Genomic DNA, 26561 nt, shown 5'->3' with positions numbered 1-26561 from the left:
TTGTGACATGTTGTTACATATTTAGCCCCAAGGTATGGTCTGTCTCCTTCTCCTAGGACTAATCTCAATTTTGACAGATCATCCAATTCCTTGAAATCTGGGGTTGTTTGGCTTAGCTTGTTGAATAATATGTTTCTTGATGTGTTGAATTTTTCGCATTTTAGGAGGAAATGCATTTCTGTTTCAACCTCGCCGGCCAGACATTGATCGCATATTCTATTCTCTCTAGGCTGCCAGGATTTCTTGTATCTGCCTTTTTTCAATTTCCAGTTGGTGGTCGCTTTAGTCTGTACCTGGTGAGGGTCTGTCTCTGTTTGTGTCTCTGATGGTCGTGAGGTAGTCTGCCAGTTTATATTCTCTTTTTAGGGCCCGGTAACATTCTAATCTGCTTTGGCTTTCGGTTATTTTGTTCCAATGTTCCAGGTAGGTTTCTTTGCATTTTTTAATGATTTGGTTCACTCGGATTGGTGTTTGGACGGCTGTGTTGGTCTGGGGCTGGTCAGGGTCCGGCTGAGTACTTAGTTTCAGTAGCAGCTGACTCAGGGGACTCTTTTCTGGGTTTAGCTCTTGGGTCTGAAAGGCTTTGAAATGAAGGGTGTCTGGGGAGCTAGATTTGAGGTGATTTAGGAAGTTTAGTGCTCGTTTTTGGATGTTTATTATCAGTGGGTATCTGCCTAGTTCGGCTCTGCATGCATTTGTTGGCGTTTTTCTTTGGGTGCTTCTCTCTCTCTCTCTCTCTCTCTCTTCCTCTCACCCGCTCGCTCTCGCCCGCTCTCTCCTCGCTCTCAATAGATAGTGGTAGGATATTCTCTGCCGATATTAATACTCATGCCCTTTGTAACTGGATGGATTTCAAACAGTTAATTAGTGCCAAGGGATGTGTGAACATTGTTGCAGATTGCCTGTGGTGTTGCTTGTTTTGATGAGCAGGAAGTGGAGATGTACTGTTGGGACCGGATGTTGGGGAGGGGTCCAGGCCGAGGCTTCAGCTGGTGATAACGACGGTTTGCGGTTTGGAGTGTGTCGGCGGCAGGACTGGGTGTTTGGGAGGCCGGGAGCAAAGCACAGATTGCCCCTGGGGTGGGGTGAAGCGGGATGCGGACTCCTTTAAATCTAGTCCCAGGTTCGTTGAGGCCCACACCGTTCGTACCTAACCAAGCCAATGGGCCTTCTGTGCACGCGCAGTGTCCTTGCACACACTGCCAAGCAGGAATCGAGCCCCAGTTACCCCGAGAAGCAGCTTAAAAGGGAAAAGAAAAATCTGAAGAGATTGTAACTTTTTTTTTAAATTTCATTTTTATGGGATGTGGGCATCGCTGGCAAGGCCAGCATTTATTGCCCATCCCTAATTGCCGTTGAGAAGGTGGTGGTGAGCCGCTGCCTTGAACCGCTGCAGCGACGATGAAGGATCGGTGATATACTTCCAAGTCAGGATGGTGTGTGACTTGGAGGGGAACTTGGAGGTGGTGGTGTTCCCATGCGCCTGCTGCCCTTGTCCTTCTAGGTGGAAGAGGTCGCGGGTTTGGGAGGTGCTGCCGAAGAAGCCTTGGCGAGTTGCTGCAGTGCATCTTGTAGATGGTGCACACTGCAGCCACGGTGCGCCGGTGGTGGAGGGAGTGAATGTTTAAGGTGGTGGATGGGGTGCCAATCAAGCGGGCTGCTTTGTCCTGGATGGTGTCGAGCTTCTTGAGTGTTGTTGGAGCTGCACTCATCCAGGTGTGGTCTTCCTGTATTCTTCTGCGATGTATGCAGGTTGAGTTGTAGATAGCTCCTGCCGCCGCAGAGTCCTGCGATCATGTTACTTTGGCTACATGATGTCATGTTTGGGCTGGTTTGAGAGGCGTTGTGGGATCAATTAATGACTGCTGGGTGTTTTGAATGGGATTTGTGGAATTGTTTCCACTGTTGAATCTCTAGATATAGCCATCGGGGATAAGGTTCACCAACAGCTCCCGTGACTCCCGAGACCAGAATCATGATCATTGCTAAACGAGACTGCACAGGGCTTGGAAAAGTTCCTTGTTTATTGCAACAATAAAGGAGACACCAGCGTGTCTTTGAGTCACAGAAATGCGTGATGTTGTCCCGTTCACCCATCACCCCCTGTGCTCACTGCCCCGTGTCCTAACTCGCACCCAGTCCCGTTCACCCATCACCCCCTGTGCTCACTGCCCCGTGTCCTAACTCGCACCGAGTCCCGTTCACCCATCACCCCCTGTGCTCACTGCCCCGTGTCCTAACTCGCACCCAGTCCCGTTCACCCATCACCCCCTGTGCTCACTGCCCCGTGTCCTAACTCGCACCCAGTCCCGTTCACCCATCACCCCCTGTGCTCGCTGAGCTACATTGGCTCCCGGTCCGGCAACGCCTCGATTTATAATTTAAAAAAAAAATAAAAAAAATAAAAATTCTCATCCTTGTATTCCAATCCCTCCATGGCCTCGCCCCTCCCTATCTTTGTAAACCTCTCAGATCTCTGTGCTCCTCCAACTCTGCCCTCTCGCCCATCCCTGATTTCCCATCGCTCCACCACTGGTGGCCGTGCCTTTATCTGCCCGGGCCCTTCTATCTGGAATTCCCTCCCTAAACCTCTCCGCCTCGCTACCTCGCTCTCCTCCTTTAAGACGCTCCTTAAAACCGTCCTCTTCCACCCGTCCTCATGTCTCCTTATGTGGCTCGGTGTCAAATTTTGTCTGATAATCGCTCCTGTGAAGCGCCTTGGGACGTTTTACTATGTTAAAGGCGCTATATAAATAGAAGTTGGAATCATTAGAATGATACAACATAGAAGGAGGCCATTCGGCCCATCGGGCCTGTGCCGGCTCTTTGAACGAGCTCTCCAATTAGTCCCACTCCCCCCTGCTCTTTCCCCAGAGCCCTTCAAATATTTATCCAGTTCCCTTTTGAAAGTTACTATTGAATCTGCTCCCACTGCCCTTGCAGGCAGCACGTTCCAGATCATCATAACTCGCTGCATAAAATAATTTCTCCTCATCTCCCCTCTGGTTCTTTTGCCAATTACGTTAAATTGGTGTCCTCTAGTTCCCGACCCTCCTGCCACTCGAACAGCTTCTCTTTATTTACTCTATCAAAACCCTTCATGATTTTGAACACCTCTATCAAATCTCCTCTTAACCTTCTCTGCTCTAAGGAGAACAACCCCAGCTCCTCCAGTCTCTCCACATCACTGAAGTCCCTCATCCCTGGTACCATTCTAGTAAATCTCCTCCGCTCCCTCTCCAAGGCCTTGACATCCTTCCTAAAGTGTGGTGCCCAGAATTGGACACAGTATTCCAGTGTTTCATAAAAGGTTTAGCATAACTGCCTTGCTTCATACAGGAGACTTTGGTTTATCCGGAGGTTGTGTGTCCGGAAACCTCGATCTACCGGCAGAAATCAGGAGCCGTTCTGTTAGGTTGTTTTTCTTCTCGTGGCTTTTTTTTCCCCCAACAGTCAGGCTTTGGAAAGTCTCTCTGAAGCTGTTGCTAAGCTACAGAGACGCTTCCAAGGTACGGGCCGACTGTTTGTTTGAAGCTGTTGCTAAGCAACAGTTTGTCAGATACGGAGATGAAAACCTCCGTATGCTTCAACATTAACTTTGTATGTCCGGCAGTTTTGATAGATCGGCAACAGCTCGGTCCCGTCGGTGCCGGATATAACAAAGTTTCCTGTACCTCTATTAATAAAGCCAAGGATCCCATATGCTTTTTTAACAGCCTTCTTAACTTGCCCTGCCACCTTCAAAGATTTGTGTACACACACCCCCAGGTCTCTGTTCCTGCACCCCCTTAAGTATCACTTCATATTTCTCTGTGTTAAACTTCATCTGCCCTGTGTCTGCCCATTTCACCAGTCTCTCTTGGGTCCTCTGAAGACTGTCACTATCCTCCTCATTGTTTACTACATTTCCGTGCTTAGTGTCATCTGCAAACTTTGAAATTGTGCCCTGTATACCCAAGACCAGGTCATTAATAAAAATCAAAAAGAGCAGTGGTCCTAATAACGACCCCTGGGGAACACCACTGTATACCTCCCTCTAGTCTGAAAAACAACCTTTCACCACTACTCTCTGCTTTCTGTCTCTTAGCCAATGTTGTATCCACACTGCCACTGACCCGTTAATCCCATGGGCTTTAATTTTGCTAACAAGTTTGTTGTTAGTGTCAAGTGAGGGAGCATGTTGAAGTTTCCCACCAATTTGGAAGAGCCCAATTCAACATTGGTAGCCGAGGTGCACGGCAAGGCAGGGGCGGTGTAAAACCCTACTGGGCTGTCTCGTGTGACTGTCAGTTCTCGGGGATCTTGTGGAACCGCCTTAAAATACTAAAGGACTATATTTAAAAAAAAAAAAGAAAGATCTTGCAACTTTCTTATTGCATCTTTCAAATGTCGCAAATCATGCAATGAATTATAATATGCTGTTGCCAGTGTCACACGGATAAATATAGCAACCGTTTTACACACAGCAAGATCCCACAAACGCCAGCGAGCTGAATGGCCAGTTATCTCTCGGTGGTGAGGACTGAGGGAGGAAAAGTGGCCAGGCCATCAGGAGGACACCTTGCTCTCCCTTCACTAGTCCTCCGGGATCATTACCATCCGCCGGCCGACGGTTTAACGTCTCATCCAAATAACGGCGCCCCTGGAAAGGCAGCACTCCCGCAGTACTGCGCTGGAGTGTTGGCCTCGAATACCTGCCCATGTCCAGGAGTGGGGCCTGAACCAAGATGCACGTTCGCTCCTACTGTCTTGAAAATTCTGGAACAATGTCGCAACAGAAGAAGACAACCTGTCTGTACGCAACCTTCGCTAAATAAAAGAGCACCCAGCACAGCCGTAGTCGACGGGCGTCGAAGAGAAAACCCTCCAGTGTCTGGCGTCCTACCTGACAAAGGAAGGTGGCTGTCGAGGCCAATCATCTCAACCCGAGGACCTCAGTGCAGGGGCATCCGTGCTGGGACATCAGTGCAGGGGTTCCTTAGGGCAGCGTGTCCTTGGCCCAACTATCTTTGGTTGCTCCAGCGACGACCCCTGCACCATGAGGTCAGGGCCGGGCCTGAGCGGTGACTGACTGTTTAGTTCCATTCACCACTCTCGCGATAACAAGGCAGCCCAAAGGCTGGACCTGCAGCACATCGACAGGCGAGTGGCCGGTTTCATTCACGCCATACAAGTTCCAGGTAATGACCATCTGAAGCAGAAGAAAGCCAGCCACCTCTCTCTGCCCTTCAAAGGCACCACCATCGCTGAATTCCACCCCCCCCCCCCCCCCCCATTGTCAACATCTTTGGGAGGGGGGCGTCACCATTGACCAGAAGCAAAAGTGGACCAGCCGAATCAACACCATGGCTACAAGAGCAGGTCAGAGGCTGAGGACTCTGCAACAAAATGCTCACCTCCTATATAATAACATAAGAATTAGGAGAAGGAGGAGGCCATTCGGCCCCTCGAGCCTGCTCCGCCATTCAGTGAGATCATGGCTCTTCTACCTCAACTCCACCTTCCCGCCCGATCCCCATATCCCTTGGAGTCCAAAAATCTGTCGATCTCTGCCTTGAATATACTCAACGACTTTAACCCAGAGAGCTATGGATGCTCAAAGATTCACAACCCTTTGAGTGAGGAAATTTTTCCTCCGCTCAGTCCTAAATGACCGACCCCTTACTTTGGGACTGCGACCCCTAGTTCTAGACCACCCCAACCTGACCTCCTGACCCCTCAAAGCCTCTCCACCATCTCAAGTCGCGAGTGTGGAATAATCACCTGGATGGCTGCAGCCTCAACAACACTCGAAGCTCAGCATTATCCGTGACGGAAAAATTAATCTGATCAGATTCCCTCGCAACATCCGCTCCCTCCATCGCCGGCGCACCGTGGCTGCAGAAGGTGCGATCCACCGGCAGAAGTGCAGCAAAAATAAACAAGCTTTTACTTTGCAAGAAAGGTCCTTGAGGAATACAATCTGTCCAAAAAACTGGAGAACAGGCGGTGAATTTCAGGGTGGCATAGCGCAGATTGTGGCGAGAGGAAGGGGGAGAGTTAACGTTTCAGGTCTATGACCCTTCATCAGAACATAGACCACACCCTCCCCTCTCTCTGCAGACTTGCTGAGTGTCCCAGCATTTTCTGTTCTCCGGTTTCCAGCATCCGCAGTATTTTGCTTTTAGTGGACAAGACTGTGCTTCCCACAGGCAGCCTCTATAGGTCAAGGAAAGTATTGCATGAAAAGTTTATACATCGCCACGGATCAGTCTTGCCTCCATCGGACAGACCCAAGTAAGGTTTATGATAAAACTTTGGATCGTTTTAGTTAGCATTATTTTACTTTGTCGCTCAGCCAGCTGGACAGTGGGTGTCCGAAGCCGTGCAGCGTAGTAAGAGACTCGCACCCGCTCCCTGACCTTCGCTCCACAATCCGGTTGGACCCTGACTCTGAATTTACACAATGTTTAGCTTTGATACTAAACTGAAATTGCCTCATTGCCAATCCTGCAGTCTGAAAACCACCCTAGATTAGGAAATATATTCCGGGCTAATCACCTCTTGGCAATTACAACACTTCAGCAGAAAATTCAGGCCGATACTCCAGTGCAGTACTGAGGGAGCGCCGCACTGTCGGAGGGGCAGTACTGAGGGAGCGCCGCACTGTCGGAGGGGCAGTACTGAGGGAGCGCTGCACTGTGGGAGGGGCAGTACTGAGGGAGCGCCGCACTGTCGGAGGGGCAGTACTGAGGGAGCGCTGCACTGTTGGAGGTGCCGTCTTTCGGATGAGACATTAAACTGTTCCAATCATTCCGTGTTGGTGTTTATCCTCTACATGAGCGGTTATCCTAATCCCGTGTGCCCGCCCTGTTCCCACATCCCATTCTTCCCCTTCCATTAACCACCTGACAAACGTGGTCTCCGCTTCAGTCAGTAACTCTGGTCGTGCATTCCACAGCCTCGCTACCCTCCCTCCCACTCACACATTATACCGCCCACAATCAATTCATTTATTCCATGATTAATTTGACCAATTTTGTTTTTAATTTCTTTTCCAGACAAGTGCAACTAGAGAAAGCCATGGACCAGGAGGGATTGGCTGATGAAGATGTAAGTCTCCATTCTCAGTGAGCTGAGACTTATTGGCAAAACAAATAGGTATCGTAACGTTACCGATTACATAGGATTACACCGGCTATACGGCACAGAAACAGGCCATTCGGCTCAACCAGTCCATGCCGGTGTTTATGCTCCACTCTAGCCTCCTCCTGTCTTTCCTCATCTAACTCTATCAGCGTAACCCTCTATTCCCTTCTCCCTCATTTGCTTGTCTAGCCTCCCCTTAAATGCATCTATACTATTCGCCTCAACCACTCCCTGTGGTAGCGAGTTCCACATTCTCACCACTCTCTGGGTAAAGAAGTTTCTCCTGAATTCCCTATTGGATTTCTTGGTGACTATCTTATATTGATGGCCTCTAGTTATGCTCTTCCCCACAAGTGGAAACATTCTCTCTCTATCCAGTCTATCAAAACCTTTCATAATTTTAAAGACCTCTATTAGGTCACCCCTCCGCCTTTTTTCAAGAGAAAAGAGACCCAGCCTGTTCATCCTTTCCTGATATGTATACCCTCGCATTTCTGGTACCATCCTTGTAAATCTCTGCACCCTCTCCAGTGCCTCTATCCTTTCTATAATGTGGCAGAATTTTACGCAAAAGGCATCGAGGGGTCTGGGGAGAGAGCGGGAATATGGTATTGAGATAGAGGATCAGCCATGGTCATATTGAATGGCGGAGCAGGCTCAAAGGGCCGAATGGCCTATTCCTGCTCCTATTTTTCTATATATATATTTATTACTTTTCTCAAGTATAGGCAACTTTTTGTATTGGGCTCCATGCCAATTAACAACCCCCTTTTTAAGATGATAAAGAAATCTTTAAAAATGGCTTGACATTGCAATTTTACAAGCTGTTGAATCTTCACGGAACAAAATAAGAAAGACTTGCATTTCTCCAGCGTCTTTCACGACCTCAGGATGTCCCAAAGTGCCTTACAGCCAATGAAGTACTTTTTGAAGTGTAGTCACTGTTGTAATGTGGGAAATGTAGCAGCCAATTTGCGCACAGCAAGCTCCCACAAACAGCAATGTGATAATCACCAGGTAATCTGTTTTAAGTGATGTTGATTGAGGGATAAATATCGGCCCCCAGGACACCAGGGATAACTCCCCCTGCTCTTCTTCGAAATAATGCCACGGGATCTTTTACGTCCACCTGAGAGAGCAGACGGGGCCTCGGTTTAACGTCTCATCCGAAAGATGGCATCTCCGACAGTGCAGCACTCCCTCAGCACTGCACTGGGAGTGTCGGCCTGGATTATGTACTCCAGTCTCTGGAGTGGGGCTTCTGACTCGGAGACGAGAGTGCTACCCACTAGCTAATGCCAGACAAAATAAGGGTACTTCAGTCGAACACAAACAGCTGATCTTCCTTTGTACTTACTGAGAATGAGTCTACCCAAACGGGGAGGAAAGCTTGCCATGTGTGCCATGTTGATGTCTCTCGGCGTATGCATGTGTAAATTTAAAAAAAGACGCTGCATGTACTGAACTAAAAACACAAATACACAGCAACTCCCATCTGCACCTCAAGTAACAGGTTATTGTTAAAGTACCGAGCCCTTTTGTTGGAACTGGAAGATAAACTGGACTGTTTCTAGGACAGAACAGAGAAGAGGGGAGGGTGGTGCCGCCACAGAGGAAGGGAAGAAGAGCAAGTGTGGACTTAAGAATGCCAACTCCTGTCTGAAGCGAAGACTACGTTCAATGATCAGCAACAGCTTTTTTTAGAAGCTAGAAAGTGATGATGAGCTGGTGGATGATGCACTGTCGGAGGGGCAGTACTGAGGGAGCGCCGCACTGTCGGAGGGGCAGTACTGAGGGGATGATGCACTGTCGGAGGGGCCGTCTTTTGGATGAGGCGTTAAACCGAGGCCCCGTCTGCTCTCTCAGGTGGACGTAAAAGATCCCAGGGCACTATTTTGAAGAAAAGCAGGAGAGTTCTCCCCAGTGTCCTGCCCAATATTTATCCCTCAACCAACATCACCAACAGATTACCTGGTGATTATCACATTGCTGTTTGTGGGAGCTTGCTGTGTGCAAATTGGTTGCCGCGTTTCCTACATTACAACAGTGACTACGCTTCAAAAAGTACTTCATTGGCTGTAAAGCGCTTTGGGATGTCTTGAGGTTATGAAAGGCGCTATAGAAATGCAAATCTCTGTCTCTCTTCTCCGTCTCTCATACAAGGCAAGGCCGTCGGTGCAATATCAGTGCTGGCGTAATGGTGGGAATTTTCTGGAACGGCTGCAGATTTTCGATCCCACTTTTTCCCTCTTCCAAAATGGGTCGTTTCCAGAGAGGATGTTGAGCTTGTATAACGGAAGAGTCGGTGGTTACAGGTCTGTCGCCGCTGGTAGTGGGAGTGTTTGAAGTGATTAATTCAAGAGCGTCGCGCAACAAACCTTGGGCAGAATTAAAACACATTGGCCTAAGTGCAATTTCTCTAGAATATTTGTACTGGAACACTCCCAGTGACAGCTGTGGGTATTTATAGGAGGTGCAGCATTCTTCGGACTTATTTTTGACGTAAATGTTAGCCAACAGCTTTGAACTGAAATGAGTGACAATCGCTGCTGATTGAGTGAAATTTGACATGATTGTTGTGGTGTCCGGAATAGAACGCTTGAAGAGGAGAGAAAAATGGGAGGCCAGGAGAAGGAGTCAAACTGAACGCGATTAAAGGTGTTGCTTGCGGAAGCTCTCGACCAGTAAAAGCGCGGCAATGTGAAACGTCCGTATTGATCGCGATTTACGTTTATTATTGTGGTAATTGCATTCTGTTTGCACCAGAAACAAATGCGGCGCACGCAACACGCCCAGAAAGAGACGGAATTCCTTCGACTCAAGAGAACCAGGTTGGGTCTGGATGACTTTGAGTCTCTAAAGGTTATAGGAAGAGGCGCCTTTGGAGAGGTTGGTCCAGTTTCAGTGTTTGGTTTCTAAGCTTCTTGGAGGTGGTGTGGCAAAACAAGTATCTTGAGATGCATTTGTAAGTGTACACACACAAAACGTCTGCTTTTGTTGTGACCAGCTACAAGGAGCAACACTGCTTGACGCTCCTGCTGAGGTGGAATTAGCTTCATTATATTTTGGGATGGATTCCATAGCACCAGAATAACAAACTAGTACACAGTCCATGTTTGCAATGTTGCTGGGCAGCTCCCCCCAAACCCGTGACCTCCACCACCCAGAAGGACAAGGGCAGCAGGCGCATGGGAACACCACCACCTCCAAGTTCCCCTCTGAGTCACACACTATCCTGACTGGGAAATATATCGGCCGTTCCTTCATCATCGCTGGGTCAAAATCCCAGAACACACTCCCTAACAGCACTGTGGGAGCACCTTCACCACACGGACTGCAGCGGTTCAAGAAGGGGGCTCACCACCACCTTCTCCGGGGCAACTAGGGATGGGCAATAAATGCCGGTCTTGCCCACATCCCGAGTGAATTTTTTTTTAAACTACCTCTTCAGGTGCTCGTGGGACTTCCGTTGGCAGAGATTTAAAGTAATTGGTAGAAGGATTAGAGGGGAGTTGAGGAGATTTTTTCACCCAGAGGGTGGTGGGGGTCTGGAACTCACTGCCTGAAAGGGTGGTAGAGGCAGAAACCCTCATCATTTATAAAAAAAAAAAAAAAAAAAAAAAAAAAATACTTGGATGTGCATTTGAAGTGCCGTAACCTACAGGGCTACGGACCAAGAGCAGGAAAGTGGGATTAGGCTGGAGAGCTCTTTGTCGGCCGGCACGGACACGATGGGCCGAATGGCCTCCTTCTGTGCCGTAAACCTCTGATTCTATGGAAATTACTTCCTCACTCCCCTGATGGCTACTCGCTAAACCGACCAGGAAACTCCCAGTTGGTAAAAAAGCAAAATACTGCGGATGGTGGAAATCTGAAATAAAAAACTGAAAATGCTGGAAATACTCAGCAGGTCAGGCAGCATCTGTGGAGAGAGAAACCGAGTTAACGTTTCAGGTCGATGACCTTTTTGTCAGAACTGGTTCTGACGAAGAGCCATCGACCTGAAACGTTAACGCTGTTTCTCTCTCCACAGATGCTGCCTGACCTGCTGAGTATTTCCAGCATTTTCAGTTTTTAACTCCGTTGGTACCAAGGTGGCAAGTTGAGGTGCTTTCGCATTGCTGAGATAGAGAGGGTGAAATCAACCAGGGTAAGGAATGTGCCCCTTTGGGAAGCGGGTGGATTCCATGCCCAGTTTACAACCGTTCAAAGGGCATTGAGAGTCAAGCACTGGAGTCCCGTGTAAGCTATACTGGGTGGTGCGGCCGGTTTCCTTCCCTGAGGAACATCAAGTGAACCAGTTTGGGCTTTGATGGCAATCCGGCATCTTTCTGGTTGCTGCCAACGGTCCCTATAAGCTGCGTGGCCGTGCAGCCGGCGATCGGCCTTTGCGATGTTAAAGTTCTCGCATGCGCCAGACTGTGAACGGGCCGCGCACCCAAGAAAAAACTCCGGGGAGCACCGGTGCCGGCCTCTGAATTGCCACGTTCTATCGAACTCCATTGCACAACCTGCCACAGTGGGATTTGAGCTTGCGGCCTCTGGGTTACTAGCCCAGTACCGGACTCACGGCGCTACCGTAACCGTGAAAGGGGGAGGTGCGCAGCCTTTAAAGAATTGTGTTTTTTCATTAATACTTTGGGGAAACTCCTTTTCAGGTGCGTCTTGTACAGAAGAAGGACACTGGGCACATCTACGCCATGAAGATCCTTCGCAAGGCGGATATGTTGGAGAAAGAGCAGGTAGGAAATCAGCTAAATAATGAGCACCATCCTCTCCTGTTCTTAGCCAATACTATAGCCACGATTTTAACCCCCCGTGTCTGAGAATAGGACGTGCGTTGGGGTTAAAATGGGGGCAGAGGACTTGCCTCCCCGTTCGCGCCACACTCCCACACGCTGCCGATTTGACTCCCAGGTTTTGGGAGGCTAAGGCCTCAAATATTCAGTGGTGTTTGGACCCCGACGGGATTGGATTTTGACCCACAACCTCGCGAGTCGTGCACAGTGCGTAACAGGACAGTGAAAGCGAGAGCTCCAACAACACTCTGGGAGCTCAACACCATCCAGGACAAAGCAGCCCGCTTGATCAGCACCCCATCCACCACCTTAAACATCCACTCCCTCCACCACCGGCGCACCGTGGCTGCAGTGTGTACCATTTACAAGATGCACTGCAGCAACTCGCCAAGGCTTCTTCGGCAGCACCTCCCAAACCCGCAACCTCTTCCACCTAGAAGGACAAGGGCAGCAGGCGCATGGGAACGCCACCACCTCCAAGTCGCACACCATCCTGACTTGGAAATATATCGTCACCCTTCATCATCGCTGGGTCAAAATCCTGGAACTCCCTCCCTAACAGCACTGTGGGAGTACCTTCACCACACGGACTGCAGCGGTTCAAGAAGGCGGCTCACCACCACCTTCTCAAGGGGCAACTAGGGATGGGCAATAAATGCTGGCCGTGCTAGCGGCGCCCACATCCCGTGAGTGAATATTTAATTTAAAAAAAAGGTGGATCCAGGATAGAGATTGGTGGCCGTGATTAGTCCAACAACATCCATTATTGTTGTATCCTGCCACTACCCGGATGGTAGAAGGCGAACTAGGTGAACCCTGGGTCTTTACTCCTCCAGTATTTCCTGTGTTCCATGTTTAATAATTTTTTTTCTTTTGAAATCCCAGGTGGCTCACATTCGGGCCGAGAGGGACATCCTGGTGGAGGTAGATGGTGCCTGGGTGGTGAAGATGTTCTACAGCTTCCAGGACAAGAGAAACCTGTACTTAATTATGGAATTTCTGCCGGGCGGTGAGTGAGCTCAGTCAAAGCTTTACGGTTTTTGCTTCAAAGGCGACCGGGACCAGTTTCCGTCTCGCTGCCACTCCAGTTACACCCGTAAACCGGGCGGTGGCCAGTTGAAAATCGCCTAGGGGGGGTTGGGCGGCAGTCTGGCGAGCGGGGAGAAACTCTCCGACAAACCGCTGTGGGTGCGCACAAATCGGGTTTTTTTTTTTTTGCACAGAACTTGATTTAGGCGACGAGCGTTGTGATCAGTAACGGGTGGAGGCCTAATCCAAATATTTAAATCGGGGTCAGCTGATCTCGTCGAGGCTCCAAATGGCGTCCGTCGTCGCAGTGACTGCAACTGACGGTCGAGGCGTTAAACCGCGGCCCCGTCTGCGCCCCTTGGGTGGGTGTACAAAGGCCCCACTGCCACTACTTTGACAAACATAGAAGATAGGAGCAGGAGTAGGCCATTTGGCCCCTCAAGCCTGCTCTGCTATTTAATGAGATCATGGCTGATCATCCAAACTCAGTACCCTGTCCCTGCCTTCTCCCCATACCCCTTGATCCCTTTAGCCTTAAGAAATGTATCCAACTCCTTCTTGAATATATTTAAAGAGCAGGGGAGTTCTCCCCGGTGTCCTGGCCAATAATTATCCCGCAAACAACATCACTTTAAAAACTGGTCATTATCACAATACTGTTCGTGGGATCTTGCTGTGTGCAAATTTGCCGCCATGTTCCAGATTTCCACCACCCTTTGTGTGAAGAAGCGCTTCCTGACATCACCCCGGAATCCCTGGCTCTGCCCCCTTGTTCTGGACCCTCCAGCCCTACAACCCTCTGAGATCTGTGTTCCTCCAATTCTGGTCTCTTGAGCATCCCCGATTTCCATCGCTCCACCATTGGCGGCCGTGCCTTCAGCTGCCTGGGCCCCGAGCTCTGGAATTCCCTCCCTAAACCTCTCCGTCTCTCTCTCTCTCTCTCTCTCTCTCTCTCTCTCTCTCTCTCTCTCTCTCTCTCTCTCTCCTCCTCTTTTAAGACGCTCCTTAAAACCCACCGCATTGGCCAAGCTTTTGGCCGCCTGTCCTAATATCTCCTTGGTGTGTCATGTTTTTCTAAACGCTCCTGTGAAGCGCCTTGGGACATTTTACTCCATTTGTGGACCTCGTACTAGATCTCCAGATGTGCTGCAAATTCGTGACTTTTATTCAAAAAAAAATGTATCTGGCTGCAGTTCATATAATTTGTTTGAGGAGCAGTAGAAAGATTGACACTAACACAATGCCGCCCTGACCAGCTACTGTAAGACTCCCTGTTTTTGCAGGAAGTTTGAAAAATAGTTTCAGTTTTTACATTTCCTGAGTAAAACTGCAGAAGAGAACTGAAAAAGGAAATGAGAGAGACCAAGAATCTGAGAACAGACTAGTGGGTAACACAAACTGGAGCACTAAAGCCTTTTCTATAAATATATGGTCAAAATGAAGGGTGGGGCCGATTTTTTGGGAACCAAAAAAAGGAGATCTTCCTGTGGAGGCCGAGGGTGTGACCGAAGCACGAAATGAGGACTTTGGCAGCATCCTCTTCCTTTGTGAAGACGGATGTAAAGTCACAGTAAAGGAGGAGTGGGTAGAGAAATTGGATAGGATAATTTTGAAGGGTTTTGATAGACTAAATAAAGAGAAACTGTTTCCAGTGGCAGGACCGTTGGTAACCAGAGGACACAGATTGAAGGTAATTGGCAAAAGAACCAGAGGGGAGATGAGGAGAATTTCTTTACGCAGCGAGTTGTTGTGATCTGGAATGCGCTGCCTGAAAGGGCGGCGGAAGCAGATTCGATAGTAACTTTCAAAAGGGAATTGGATAAATACTTGAAGGGGAAAAAATTTACAGGGCTATGGGGAAAGAGCAGGGGGGAGTGGGACTAATTGGAGAGCTCTTTCAAAGAGCCGGCACAGGCACGATGGGCCGAATGGTGGCCTCCTGAGCTGTAAGATTCTCTGATTGAAGAACGGAAGAAGAACTGGGTAAATGGGCGAGAAAATAAGTTGAAAGTTTTTTTGTGTTCCTCGCAGGGAATGAACCAGTTTTATTTGTGAAAGTGTGTTGACACTGTTTTTTGAAATCTGTTCACTTTATTACTTGTTCTAGATCTCTACCCTAGCCTTGTCTGACCTCACTCGGGAACAATTGGGTCTTTGGTCAGTTAGTAATGAAACTTGCATGTGGGCTGTTGCAACCCAAAATCTGTGTTAAACACCATCTCAAATAATCAGCAGGTTTGGAAAGACCTGGGACATAGTCATAAAGTGATGCAGCACAGAAGGAGGCCATTCAGCCCATCGTGCCTGTGCCGTGAATCAATTATACCACACCTAAAAAAATAAAATCAATCAATCTGTACGGGCCGTGTGTGCCCCTCGACCTCAGTGAACTTGAATGTGTCTGTGCCTTTCTCAGGCGATATGATGACGTTACTTATGAAGAAGGATACACTGTCTGAAGAAGAGGTGCAGTTCTACATTGCAGAGACCGTGTTGGCCATTGATTGCATCCATCAGTTGGGTTTCATTCACAGAGACATTAAACCAGACAACCTCCTTCTAGACATCAGGGTAAGTCTCCTCCCCTCCTGAGGTGACGAGTTCAATTGACCACTTGCCGATTCAGAAAGCTGTTGCTGAGCACCGGCACAATGGGCCAAATGGCCGCCTCCTCCTGTGCTGTAAGCTTCTATGATTCACTCAATTATGGCATCTGTCAGCTTTTGTATAGAATGTACGGCACAGAAACAGGCCATTCGGCCCAACTGGTCCGTGCCGGTGTTTATGTTCCACACGAGCCTCCTTCCTCTCGCCCTATCAGCAGTGCTGCGGTCCTCCTCTGTATCGTCTAATTCTATTTTCCCCCTTGTGTTCAGCCTTTCAGAAGTGAGGGGAATTTTTAATGTCGCATGCAATGCTCTTTTGGAGGGGGTGGTGGCGGTGGAGCAGACCCTCCAACAGAGACTCGCAATCTACGAGCTCCCCGTCTCTTTACTGACCCCGGCTGTTCCCCGACACTTCTGGGCTTGTTTTCCATTCCTCCGACCTCCGTCCTTGGGACCTGTGGAATGTTGGTCCGATCAGTGATGTGGAGGCCCTGATCTCCCTGACGGCAGCAGCAGAGCCTTGTACCTGTCATACAGCACACGGTGATTGTCAGAGGGACAGAACTGTAATGCACGCAGTATGTGACTTAAGAAAACTACTAGGCACTTGGTCTAAGCGTTAAACAAAGCTTTAATCAACTGTTTTACAACATGGAGGTCTGGTTGTGTCCTTCACTAGTTCCTGTTAATGTCCTGCGCAAGCTGGGCCTGTGCCCGAGTATTTATACTCTCCCTGGACAGCGCCACCCGCAGGCCGCTCAGTATTTCATAAGTCTTTCTTTCATGAATGACTGATTCATGTCAGTCTGGGTATCTCTCTCGCTCTCGCTCTCTCACGCGCACTGTGTGTCTCGCGCTCTCTCTTCCTGTTTAAAACGTGTAGACGAGGTAATCAGTCAGTGTTTGCCCAGACTGTAACTGGGAGGTTTGAGTCTTTGCTGCTATTCCCAAGCGATGTGACCAATCGCAGCCACGTTGGAGACTGACTGTAAGGAAAAGGTCGATTTGTGTTTGTAATGTGATGTGATTGAGCAGAGAATTCTGTCATGTTGCTGATGTTCATTTTTTTGACAGGGACACGTGAAACTGTCTGACTTCGGGCTGTGTACGGGACTGAAGAAAGCTCACCGGACAGAATTCTACCGGAACCTGACCCGCAGCCCCCCCAGTAATTTCAGTAAGTTCATATACAGAGCGAAGAGATGAACTAGATTATTGGGGATCCCCACCACCCCCCCCCCCCCCCCCCCCCAACCATTGAAAGGGCTGCTTAATGTTTTTATTAATTACATCACTTTTCCCCCACCAGCTTTTCCGAATATGAACTCAAAACGAAAAGCAGAAACCTGGAAGAAGAATAGACGGCAGCTGGTGAGATTCATTCTCCCCCTTCACCTGTGTTTTCATCACTTTGATAGCGATGTGGCATTCCGCCCTCTTCAGGAATTATCCTTGTGCGGAATACTTAGTACTTGTTACTTCAGTGTCCGCTGTGGCTCAGTGGGTGGCACTCTCGTCTCCGAGTCAGAAGGTTGTGGGTTCAAGTCCTACTCCAGGGACTTGAGTACATTAATCCAGGCCGACACTCCAGTGCAGTGCTGAGGGAGGGCCACACTGTCAAGAGTTGCCGTCTTTCGGATAAGATGTTAAACCGAGGCCCCGTCTGCTCTCTCGGGTGGATGTAAAAGATCCCACAGCCACTATTTCGAAGAAGAGTGGGGGTGGGGGGATTTCTCCCCAGTGTCCTGGGGCCAATATTTACCCCTCAATGATCACTAAAACAGATTGTCTGGTCATTATCACATTGCTGTTTGTGGGAGCTTGCTGTGCGCAAATTGGCTGCCGTGTTTCCTACATTACAACAGTGACTATACTTCAAAAGTACTTCATTGGCTGTGAGGTGCTTTCGGAGGTCCCGAAGGCGTGAAAGACGCTGTAGAAATACAGGTCGGTCTTTCTCAGCTGGAGAAACGATTGCTGCTCGATCTCTAGGCGCCTAGGGATGGGCAACAAGAGCAGGTCAGAGGCTGGGTATTCTGCGGTGAGTGTCTCACCTCCTGACTCCCCAAAGCCTTTCCACCATCTACAAGGCACAAGTCAGGAGTGTGATGGAATACTCTCCACTTGCCTGGATGAGTGCAGCTCCAACAACACTCTAGAAGCTCGACACCATTCAGGACAAAGCAGCCCGCTTGATTGGCACCCCATCCACCACCTTCAACATTCACTCCCTCCACCGCCGGCGCACCGTGGCTGCAGTGTGTAACATCTACAAGATGCACTGCAGCAACTCGCCAAGGCTTCTTCGGCAGCACCTCCCAAACCCGCGACCTCTTCCACCTAGAAGGACAAGGGCAGCAGGCGCATGGGAACACCACCACCTCCAAGTTCCCCTCCAAGTCACACACCATCCTGACTTGGAAATATGTTGCCCTTTCCTTCATCGTCGCTGGGTCCAAATCCTGGAATTCCCTCCCTAACAGCACTGGGAGTACCTTCACCACACGGACTGCAGCGGTTCAAGAAGGCGGCTCACCACCACCTTCTCGAGGGCAACTAGGGATGGGCAATAAATGTTGGCCTTCCAGCGATGCCCTGATCCCATAAATTAATTTTAAAATGTTTTTTAAATAAATAAACGGGACTCCCCTACTTCTCTGCCTTCCTGAGAACAAGTAAAAGAATGTTGCGAGTTTGCGGTCCCTGTGTTGTCCTATTGTCACTTTGGGGATTTTATATTTTTTTCAATCCTGGTTGCTGCTCCTGAGAAACGATGGTTTTTATTTTTCGTTCTGCTTTTTTTAGGCTTACTCTACCGTTGGCACGCCGGATTACATTGCCCCGGAAGTATTCATGCAGACTGGATATAACAAGCTCTGTGATTGGTGGTCCCTGGGGGTCATCATGTACGAGATGCTGATAGGTACGTCGAAGGCCAACACAGAACCTCTTTGGTGTAGATCGCTCTTGTCCAGTAGAAATTGCTGATGAGCCACGGGTGTGGCTATGGTAACACCTTTGTAAGCGCCATGCACTAATTTTAGTAGACAGCACCTCAGTTAAATGTACATCATGCACGTGCATTATTTTATTTATTTATTTACCGAACATCAGTAACCAAGGTAGCGAGGCAGGTTGATGAGGTCGTTAAGAAGGCAGACATAGAAACATAGAAGATAGGAGAAGGAGTAGGCCATTCATCCCCTCGAGCCTGCTCCGCCATTCAATGCGATCATGGCTGATCATCCAAACTCAGTACCCTGTCCCTGCTTTCTCCCCATATCCCTTGATCCCTTTAGCCTTAAGAAATATATCTAACTCCTTCTTGAATATATTTAATGAATTGGCCTCAACTGCCTTCTGTGGTAGAGAATTCCACAGGTTCACCACTCTCTCTGGGTGAAGAAATTCCTCCTCTCAGTCCTAAATGGCTTACCCCTTATCCTTAGACTGTGACCCCTGGTTCTGGACTCCCCCACCCCCCCCCCCCCCCCCCCCCACCGCCATCGGGAACATCCTTCCTGCATCTAGTCTGTCTAGTCCTGTTAGAATTTTATAAGTTTCCATGAGATCCCCTCTCATTCTTCTAAACTCCAGCGAGTATAAGCCCAGTCGACCCAATCTCTCCTCGTACGTCATTCCTGCCATCCCAGGTATCAGTCTGGTGAATCTTCGCTGCACTCCCTCCATGGCAAGAACATCCTTCCTCAGATAAGGTGACCAAAACTGCACACAATACTCAAGATGTGGTCTCACCAAGGCCCTGTCCAACTGTACCAAGACTTCCTTGTTCCTGTACTCTAATCCTGTTGCTACGAAGGCCAACATACCATTTGCCGCCTTAACCGCCTGCTGCACTTGCATGCTTACCTTCAGCAACTGGTGCACAAGGACACCCAGGTCTCGTTGCACTTTCACTTCTCCCAATCTATTGCCGTTCAGATAATCTGCCTTCCTGTTTTTGCCACCAAAGTGGATAACCTCGCATTTATCCACATTATATTGCATCTGCCATGCTTCTGCCCAATCACCCAACCTGTCCAAATCATACTGGAGTTTCTCAGCATCCTCCTCACAGCACACACGCCCACCCAGCTTTGTGTCGTCTGCAAACTTGGAGATGTTACATCTAGTTCCCTCGTCTAGATCATTAATATATATTGTGAATAGCTGGGGTCCTAGCACCGATCCCTGCGGTACCCCACTAGTCACTGCCTGCCACTCGGAAAAAGAGCCGTTTATTCCAACTCTTTGCTTCCCGTCTGCCAGCCAGTTCTCTATCCAAGTCAGTACCTTGGCCCCAATCCCATGTGCTTTAACTTTACACGCTAATCTCTTATGCGGGACCTTATTGAAAGTCCAAATACACCACATCCACTGGTTCTCCCTTATCTATTCTACCAGTTACATCCTCAAAAAATTCCAGTAGATTAGTCAAGCATGATTTATCTTTTGTAAATCCATGTTGACTTTGTCCAATCCTGTCACTGTTTTCCAAGTGCTCTGCTATTACATCTTTTATAATGGACTCTAGCATTTTCCCCACTACCGATGTCAGGCTTACCAGTCTATAATTCCGTTTTCTCTCTACCACCTTTTTTGAATAGTGGGGTAACATTAGCTACCCTCCAATCCATGGGAACTGTTCAGAATCTATAGAATTTTGGAAGATGACCAGCAATGCATCTACTATTTCTAGGGCCACTTCCTTAAGTACCCTGGGATGTAGATTATCAGGCCCTGGGGTTTATCGTCCTTCAATCCCATCAATTTCCTTAACACCATTTCCCTACAAATACTGATTTCTTTCAGTTCCTCCCTCATTAGACCCTATGTTCCCCGACATCTCTGGGAGGTTATTTGTGTCCTCCTTTGTGAAGACCGAACCAAAGTATGTATTTAATTGGTCTGCCATTTCTTTGTTCCCCATTATAAATTCCCCTGATTCTGACTGCAAGGGACCTACGCTTGACTTCACCAATCTTTTTCTCTTCACATATCTATAGAAGCTTTTACAGTCAGTTTTTATGTTCCCTGCAAGCTTACTCTCATACTCTATTTTCCCTCAATTAATCCCCTTGTCCTCCTTTGCTGAATCCTAAACTGCTCCCAATCCTCAGGTTTGCTGCTTTTTCTGGCCAATTAATATGTCCTCTCCTTGGATCTTATGCTATCCCTAATTTCCCTTGTTAGCCACGGTTGAGTCACCTTTTTTGTTTTATTTTTATGCCAAACAGGGATGAAGAAGTTCTGTAGTTCATCCATGCGATCTTTAAATGTTTGCCATTGCCTAACCACTGTCAACCCTTTCAGTAACATTCCCCAATCGATCCTACCCAACTCGCGCCTCATACCATCGTAGTTTCCTTTATTTAAATTCAGGACCCTAGTCTGAGTCAAATACTTCACTCTCCATCTTAATGAAGAATTCGATCATAATATGATCGCTCCGCCCCAAGGGGCCTCGCTCAACAAGATTGCTAATTAATCCTTTCTCATTACATAATACCCAGTCTAAAATGGCCTGATCTCTAGTTGGTTCCTCGACATATTGGTCCAAGAAACCATCCCGTAAACACTCCAGGAATTCCTCCTCCACAGTATTGTTACTAATTTGGTTAGCCCAATCTATATGTAGATTAAAGTCACCCATGATAACTGCTGTGCCCTTATTACACGCGTCGTCTCTAATTTCCCGTTTAGTGCCATCCCCAACCTCGGCATTACTGTTTGGGGGTCTGTATACAACTCCCACGGGACACTTTCCTTTTATTAGCCAAGGCATAGAATATAAGAGCAGGGAGGTTATGCTTGAACTGTATAAAACACTAGTTAGGCCTCAGCTAGAATACTGCGTGCAGTTCTGGTCACCACATTACAGGAAGGATGTGATTGCACTAGAGAGGGTGCAGAGGAGATTTACCAGCATGTTGCCTGGACTGGAGAATTTTAGCTATGAGGAAAGATTGGATAGGTTGGGGTTATTTTCTTTGGAACAGTGGAGGCTGAGGGGAGACTTGATTGAGGTGTATAAAATTATGAGGGGCTGGGATAGAGTGGATAGGAAGGACCTATTTCCCTTAGCAGAGAGGTCAATAACCAGGGGGCATAGATTTAAAGTAATTAGCAGAAGGATTAGAGGGGAGCTGAGGGGAAATGTTTTCACCCAGAGGGTGGTGGGGGTCTGGAACTCACTGTCTGAAAGGGCGGTAGAGGCAGAGACCCTCGTCACATTTAAAAAGTACTTGGATGTGCCGTAACCTACAGGGCTACGGACCAAGAGCGGGAAAGTGGGATTAGGCTGGATAGCTCTTTGTTGGCCGGCACGGCCACGATGGACCGAATGGCCTCCTTTTGTGCTGTAAATTTCCATGATTCTATGATTCTGAAGCGCTCCCAATGATGTTGGAGCCGGCCTTGGGCTCAGTGGCTAGTGTTCCCGCCTCTGAGTCAGAAGCTGGAGGGTTCGAAACCCGCTCCAGACAGCGAGTGGAGACCGGCGCTCCGGCTCGGAATTCCAGGTTGACATTCGGTGGGATGCTCCTGTCCGGTGGGTGTGGGTGACCCTCCCCTCATGTGGGAGCCCATAAATCCCTCCTGCCGTATAGGACTAATCCCGCTGTCAACTGGTGTAAAGATGGTCATGCCCATGGAAGGAGCGTTCACGTGGCGGCCTGTCAGACTGTTAATCCGCCCGCGAATCTTTCCACTGCTTCACACTGGACACGAAAAACCAGTCGCAACAATCAAAATACACTCGCACACCATTTTACTCGTCTAACCATTTAACGAACAAACAGAGATCTTGGAGGGTTGTAGGGCTGGAGAAGGTCAGTGTTCCCGCTAATATTTTTTTGGGTGTGCAGCCCCTTTAACGGCCTGTTCAGATTTCCGCGCATGCGGGGCTTTTCCGTTGGCGGTTAGAGACTGAGAACTCTGTGCTCCTCCAACTCTGGCCTCTTGCGAGCCCCCCACACCCTTCACCCACCATTGGCGGCTGCGCCTTCAACTGTCTCGGCCCCAAGCTCTGGAATTCGTGCTTTTAACTTTGCGTACACCGAGCTCTGCCGTCTCTAAGTTTAGTGGCAGTGTCTGTGTCGCTTTTAATCTTGCACTAAATACAAGTCCCTCAGGTTTCTAAGGGTGGTTTTTATTGCCGTCGGTAGCTCCTGACTCATGGAGCCCTTGCAAGCAGTGAGGGCACCAAAGACAACTTCCCAGGCTCACTCGGGTTGCCGGTGGGGAAGATCCAGTTGAGAACAGGAGGTCTTTCCAGCCATTGTGCCAAACAAATTCCCCCTTTGGTGCAGTCTCGGGTGGTGAGAAACTCACGGGCCGGGGAATCGGTGGCACTATTGCAGCTCAAATTCTGCTCAGTCACTCGCACTACCCAATCCCCACACTAATTGGTCAGATATAGACTAGTCGGAGCCGTGGCTCAGTGGCTAGCTCTCTCTCCTCTGAGTCAAAGTTGTGGGTTCCTGTCCCACTCCAGGGACTCGAGCACAAAAATCTAGGCTGACAGCCCAGTGCAGCACTGAGGGAGCGCCACACTGTCGGAGTGGCAGTACTGAGGGAGCGCCGCACTGTCGGAGGGGCAGTACTGAGGGAGCGCTGCACTGTCGGAGGGGCAGTACTGAGGGAGCGCCGCAGTGTTGGAGTGGCAGTACTGAGGGAGCGCCGCAGTGTTGGAGTGGCAGTACTGAGGATGTGAAGGAATAAGCAATATACCTATTCAGAAAAATACACCATTCTATGAAATATTCTGGCCTTTGAAACATGACAAACTGGGCTTGAAAATCTAAAAACCTAACTATGGAAAAGCTGTAAAAAGCATACAAGCTATTGAGATAAGTTGTTGACATTGAATCAATAGCCTTATTGAAGCAGAAGGTTAGAGGTTCCAGAAAGTGTGAAGCCTGGGAAAGGACACAATACCATACCCTGTTGGTGTCTTAAACCAACACTTCGGAAAGAATCACATAAACTAAAGAAAATATGCCTTCGTAAAAGTAACATCAAATGGAAGTGAACCAGTGTTACAAACAGTTGAGGTAACTAAGAAGACAATGATGCCTCTGGTTGAGGTGTTTTTAATTTACACGTTGCTTTAAAAAAAAAAAAAATACAAACAGAAGACTTTGGTAAGAATGACATCAAATAGATGCACCAGCCATCACATTGTTTTTATGATGCGCTTCGGACACCTAGGGTAGAGACACAAGTCTGCATTGCTACCAGCTGAACTGACTTAAGAATAGCAGAAAAATGACACGAGATAATTAGCTTACATCAGCAGAAAACTTCAAAGGAAATACCACAGAGAGGGTATAAAAATTGGACTTTCAAATGGGAAGACAGATTCGCTTGAAGGGGCAAAGCGATTCTCTGCTTCAGAGACAAGCTCTAAGTTTACAACTTGAGTCTCGGGGATCAAGGTATCCAAGGTATTTGATTTTGGTGGATATCCTGGAATAAGACTAAGAAATGTAATGAAGTTAAGATTTGAGAATAAGGCTCTCTGATAAGATTGTAAAAGCTTTTTGTATTTGGAACTGTTAATGCCGCGATTGAAACACCTACTGTAATTACATGTCGGTTCTTTAATAAATCTATATATTTTTAGAATTGTCTCATAGTACTTCTATATCAAACTCGCGAACTCCATCTCTGTACACTCTTTGGTGAGGAGTTGCAGAATTCTGGGGGAGTTTTCCGGACCCTCATAATATCCGGAAGGTTACACTCTTGCTAAACTTATTAAAAGTGCTATCTGGAGGACGGTAACATCTTCAGGTTGTTTGTTTCCTTTAAGGAGAGATAGTCTGGACCTTTAGACCCAATTAAGCATCTTTAGGATTCGGCTACCTCTAACTTTAGTTGAAAGTGAACGCCTGGGGAATACGCCTGATCCGGGGTAGCCCTAAAGGGACTAGGACTAGTAATTATCCTTTCAAGGGAGTGTCGCACTGTTGGAGGCGCCGTCTTTTGAATGAGACATTAAACCGAGGCCCCGTCTGCTCTTAGGTGGACGTAAAAGATCCCAGGGCACTGTTTCGAAGAAGAGCAGGGGAGTGCTCCACAGTGTCCTGGGGCCAATATTTATCCCTCAATCAACATCACTAAAACGGATGGTTATCACATTACTATTTGTGGGGGCTTGCTGTGCGCAAATTAGCTGCTGCATTTCCTACATTACAACAGTGACTGCACTTCAATAAGTACTTCATTGGCTGTAAAGCGCTTTGGGACATCCTGAGGTCGTGATGGGCGCTATAGAAATGCAAGCCTTTCTTGCGTAAAGGTGTTGTAGCGAAGATGTTTTTATTATCGAGTGTCTTAGCGAGTGAGGAGTGCAGAATAATAACACTCCATGTGTTGCATTTGATCTAACTTTCATATGGTCTTTACAGAACGAAGGCCGATTGATGGAGTTGAGATGCAGATCAGCCATGATCTAATTGAATGGCGGAACAGGCTTGAGAGGCTGAATGGCCGCCTCCTGTTCCTTTATTGGCTAAGTTTAATTGGAACTTCTGCTTGCAATATATAGTTTAGCGATGCACTGTGTGTAAAACTAATCCACATGTCGTCTTATTCCAAAGTGTAAGTCTTTAAAACCATTCATATATAATTGGTGGTAGAGGCAGGAACCCTCATCACATTTAAAAAGTACTTGGATGTGTACTTGAAGTGCCGTAACTTACAGGGCTACGGACCGAGAGCTGGAAAGTGGGATTAGGCTGGATGACTTTTTTTTGGCCGGCGTGGACACAATGGGCCGAATGGCCTCCTTCTGTGCCGTAAACTTCTATGAAACCATTTGGCCGTCCAAAGCTTTTAAACTGATTTGCTTGTGTGGTGAATTTTTCAGGCTACCCTCCCTTCTGTTCAGAAACCCCTCAAGAAACGTATCGCAAAGTGATGAACTGGAAGGAAACGTTGACTTTCCCACCAGAAGTTCCAATCTCCGAGAGATCCAAGGGTCTGATTCTAAGGTACTGGTGCTTCCACTCGGTAACAAGCCAAGGTTCTCACCGGAAGAGCGGAAAGGAGGAAGTTAGGACCAACTGCTTTTTAGTGGAGGGTTCTTGGAACTCGGGCAGAATTTACCACAATTCAGGCAGAGACTGTAGCATCTTTGTGAAGGGAAATGGAGAAGTATTTGAAAAGGAAGAGTATGAAAGGGTGCGGTTAACGAGCGAGTGGTGAACCTGTGGAATTCTCTACCACACAGGGCAGTTGAGGCCAATTCATTAAATATATTCAAGAAGGAGTTAGATATATTTCTTAAGGCTAAAGGGATCAAGGGATATGGGGAGAAGGCAGGGACAGAGTATTGAAATTGGATGATCAGCCATGATCTCATTGAATGGCGGAACAGGCTCGAGGGGCCGAATGGCCTACTCCTGCTCCTATCTTCTATGTTTCAAGGTGTGATCGGCTGAATGGCCACCTCCTGCACTGGAGCATTCTTTGCACAATTATATTGAAATGTTTTCTCTTTGGCTCTTTGACAAACTCTAGTGTATTGATTTGAGGGTTCTGTATGTTTATGGGGTTTGAGTTTACAATCTGTTCCCCACAGAATGGGGCGGAAAAAGCAATGATTTAAATCTCCCAAGTGATGTTTTTGTTTAGTTCTTGGGTTGTGGCCGGCACTGGCAAGACATGGTTATCCTGACGGTGTTAATGTGGCCTGCCCAGCATTACTGAACCAGTTGGGTTTTTTGCAACAATCCAGAAACTTTCATGGTCAACTTACCGGTACCACCCCACCAATTACTAGATTTATTGAAATCAGTTTAACAACTTAAAATTGCCAGGGTGAGATTTGAGCTCCCAACTTCTAGGTTGCTAGTCTAGTACCAGAACCATGAGGCTACTGTACCCATATGCATTTTCAAGGTATTACAATTGGATATTAAGGGAATCAAAGGATATGGGGGATCAGGCAGGAAAGTTGAGTTGCGGTCGAAGATCAACCATGATCTCATTG

At 48.0% G+C, this 26561-nt stretch overlaps 1 protein-coding gene across 1 annotated transcript in view; it reads left to right on the top strand.

The window, feature by feature from the left end:
- The window catches only part of LOC147106451 (serine/threonine-protein kinase 38-like), a 76463-nt gene that overhangs the window by 37957 nt on the left and 11945 nt on the right, over window positions 1–26561 (top strand). The window contains exons 3-11 of the mRNA XM_086009638.1: window positions 7041–7092; window positions 9895–10017; window positions 11787–11870; window positions 12813–12936; window positions 15373–15527; window positions 16637–16739; window positions 16872–16933; window positions 18368–18485; window positions 25437–25560. Of these exons, the coding sequence (XP_085865764.1) occupies window positions 7041–7092; window positions 9895–10017; window positions 11787–11870; window positions 12813–12936; window positions 15373–15527; window positions 16637–16739; window positions 16872–16933; window positions 18368–18485; window positions 25437–25560 (945 nt within the window). The remainder of the gene's footprint in view (window positions 1–7040; window positions 7093–9894; window positions 10018–11786; window positions 11871–12812; window positions 12937–15372; window positions 15528–16636; window positions 16740–16871; window positions 16934–18367; window positions 18486–25436; window positions 25561–26561) is intronic.

Source organism: Somniosus microcephalus, chromosome 16 (genome assembly GCF_052327205.1).
Source record: "Somniosus microcephalus isolate GS21.2 chromosome 16, FLI_Smic_1.0, whole genome shotgun sequence".
Lineage (NCBI taxonomy): Eukaryota > Metazoa > Chordata > Chondrichthyes > Squaliformes > Somniosidae > Somniosus > Somniosus microcephalus.
Note: the sequence above shows the minus strand (reverse complement) of the source record. Positions and strands in the feature narration are given on the sequence as shown.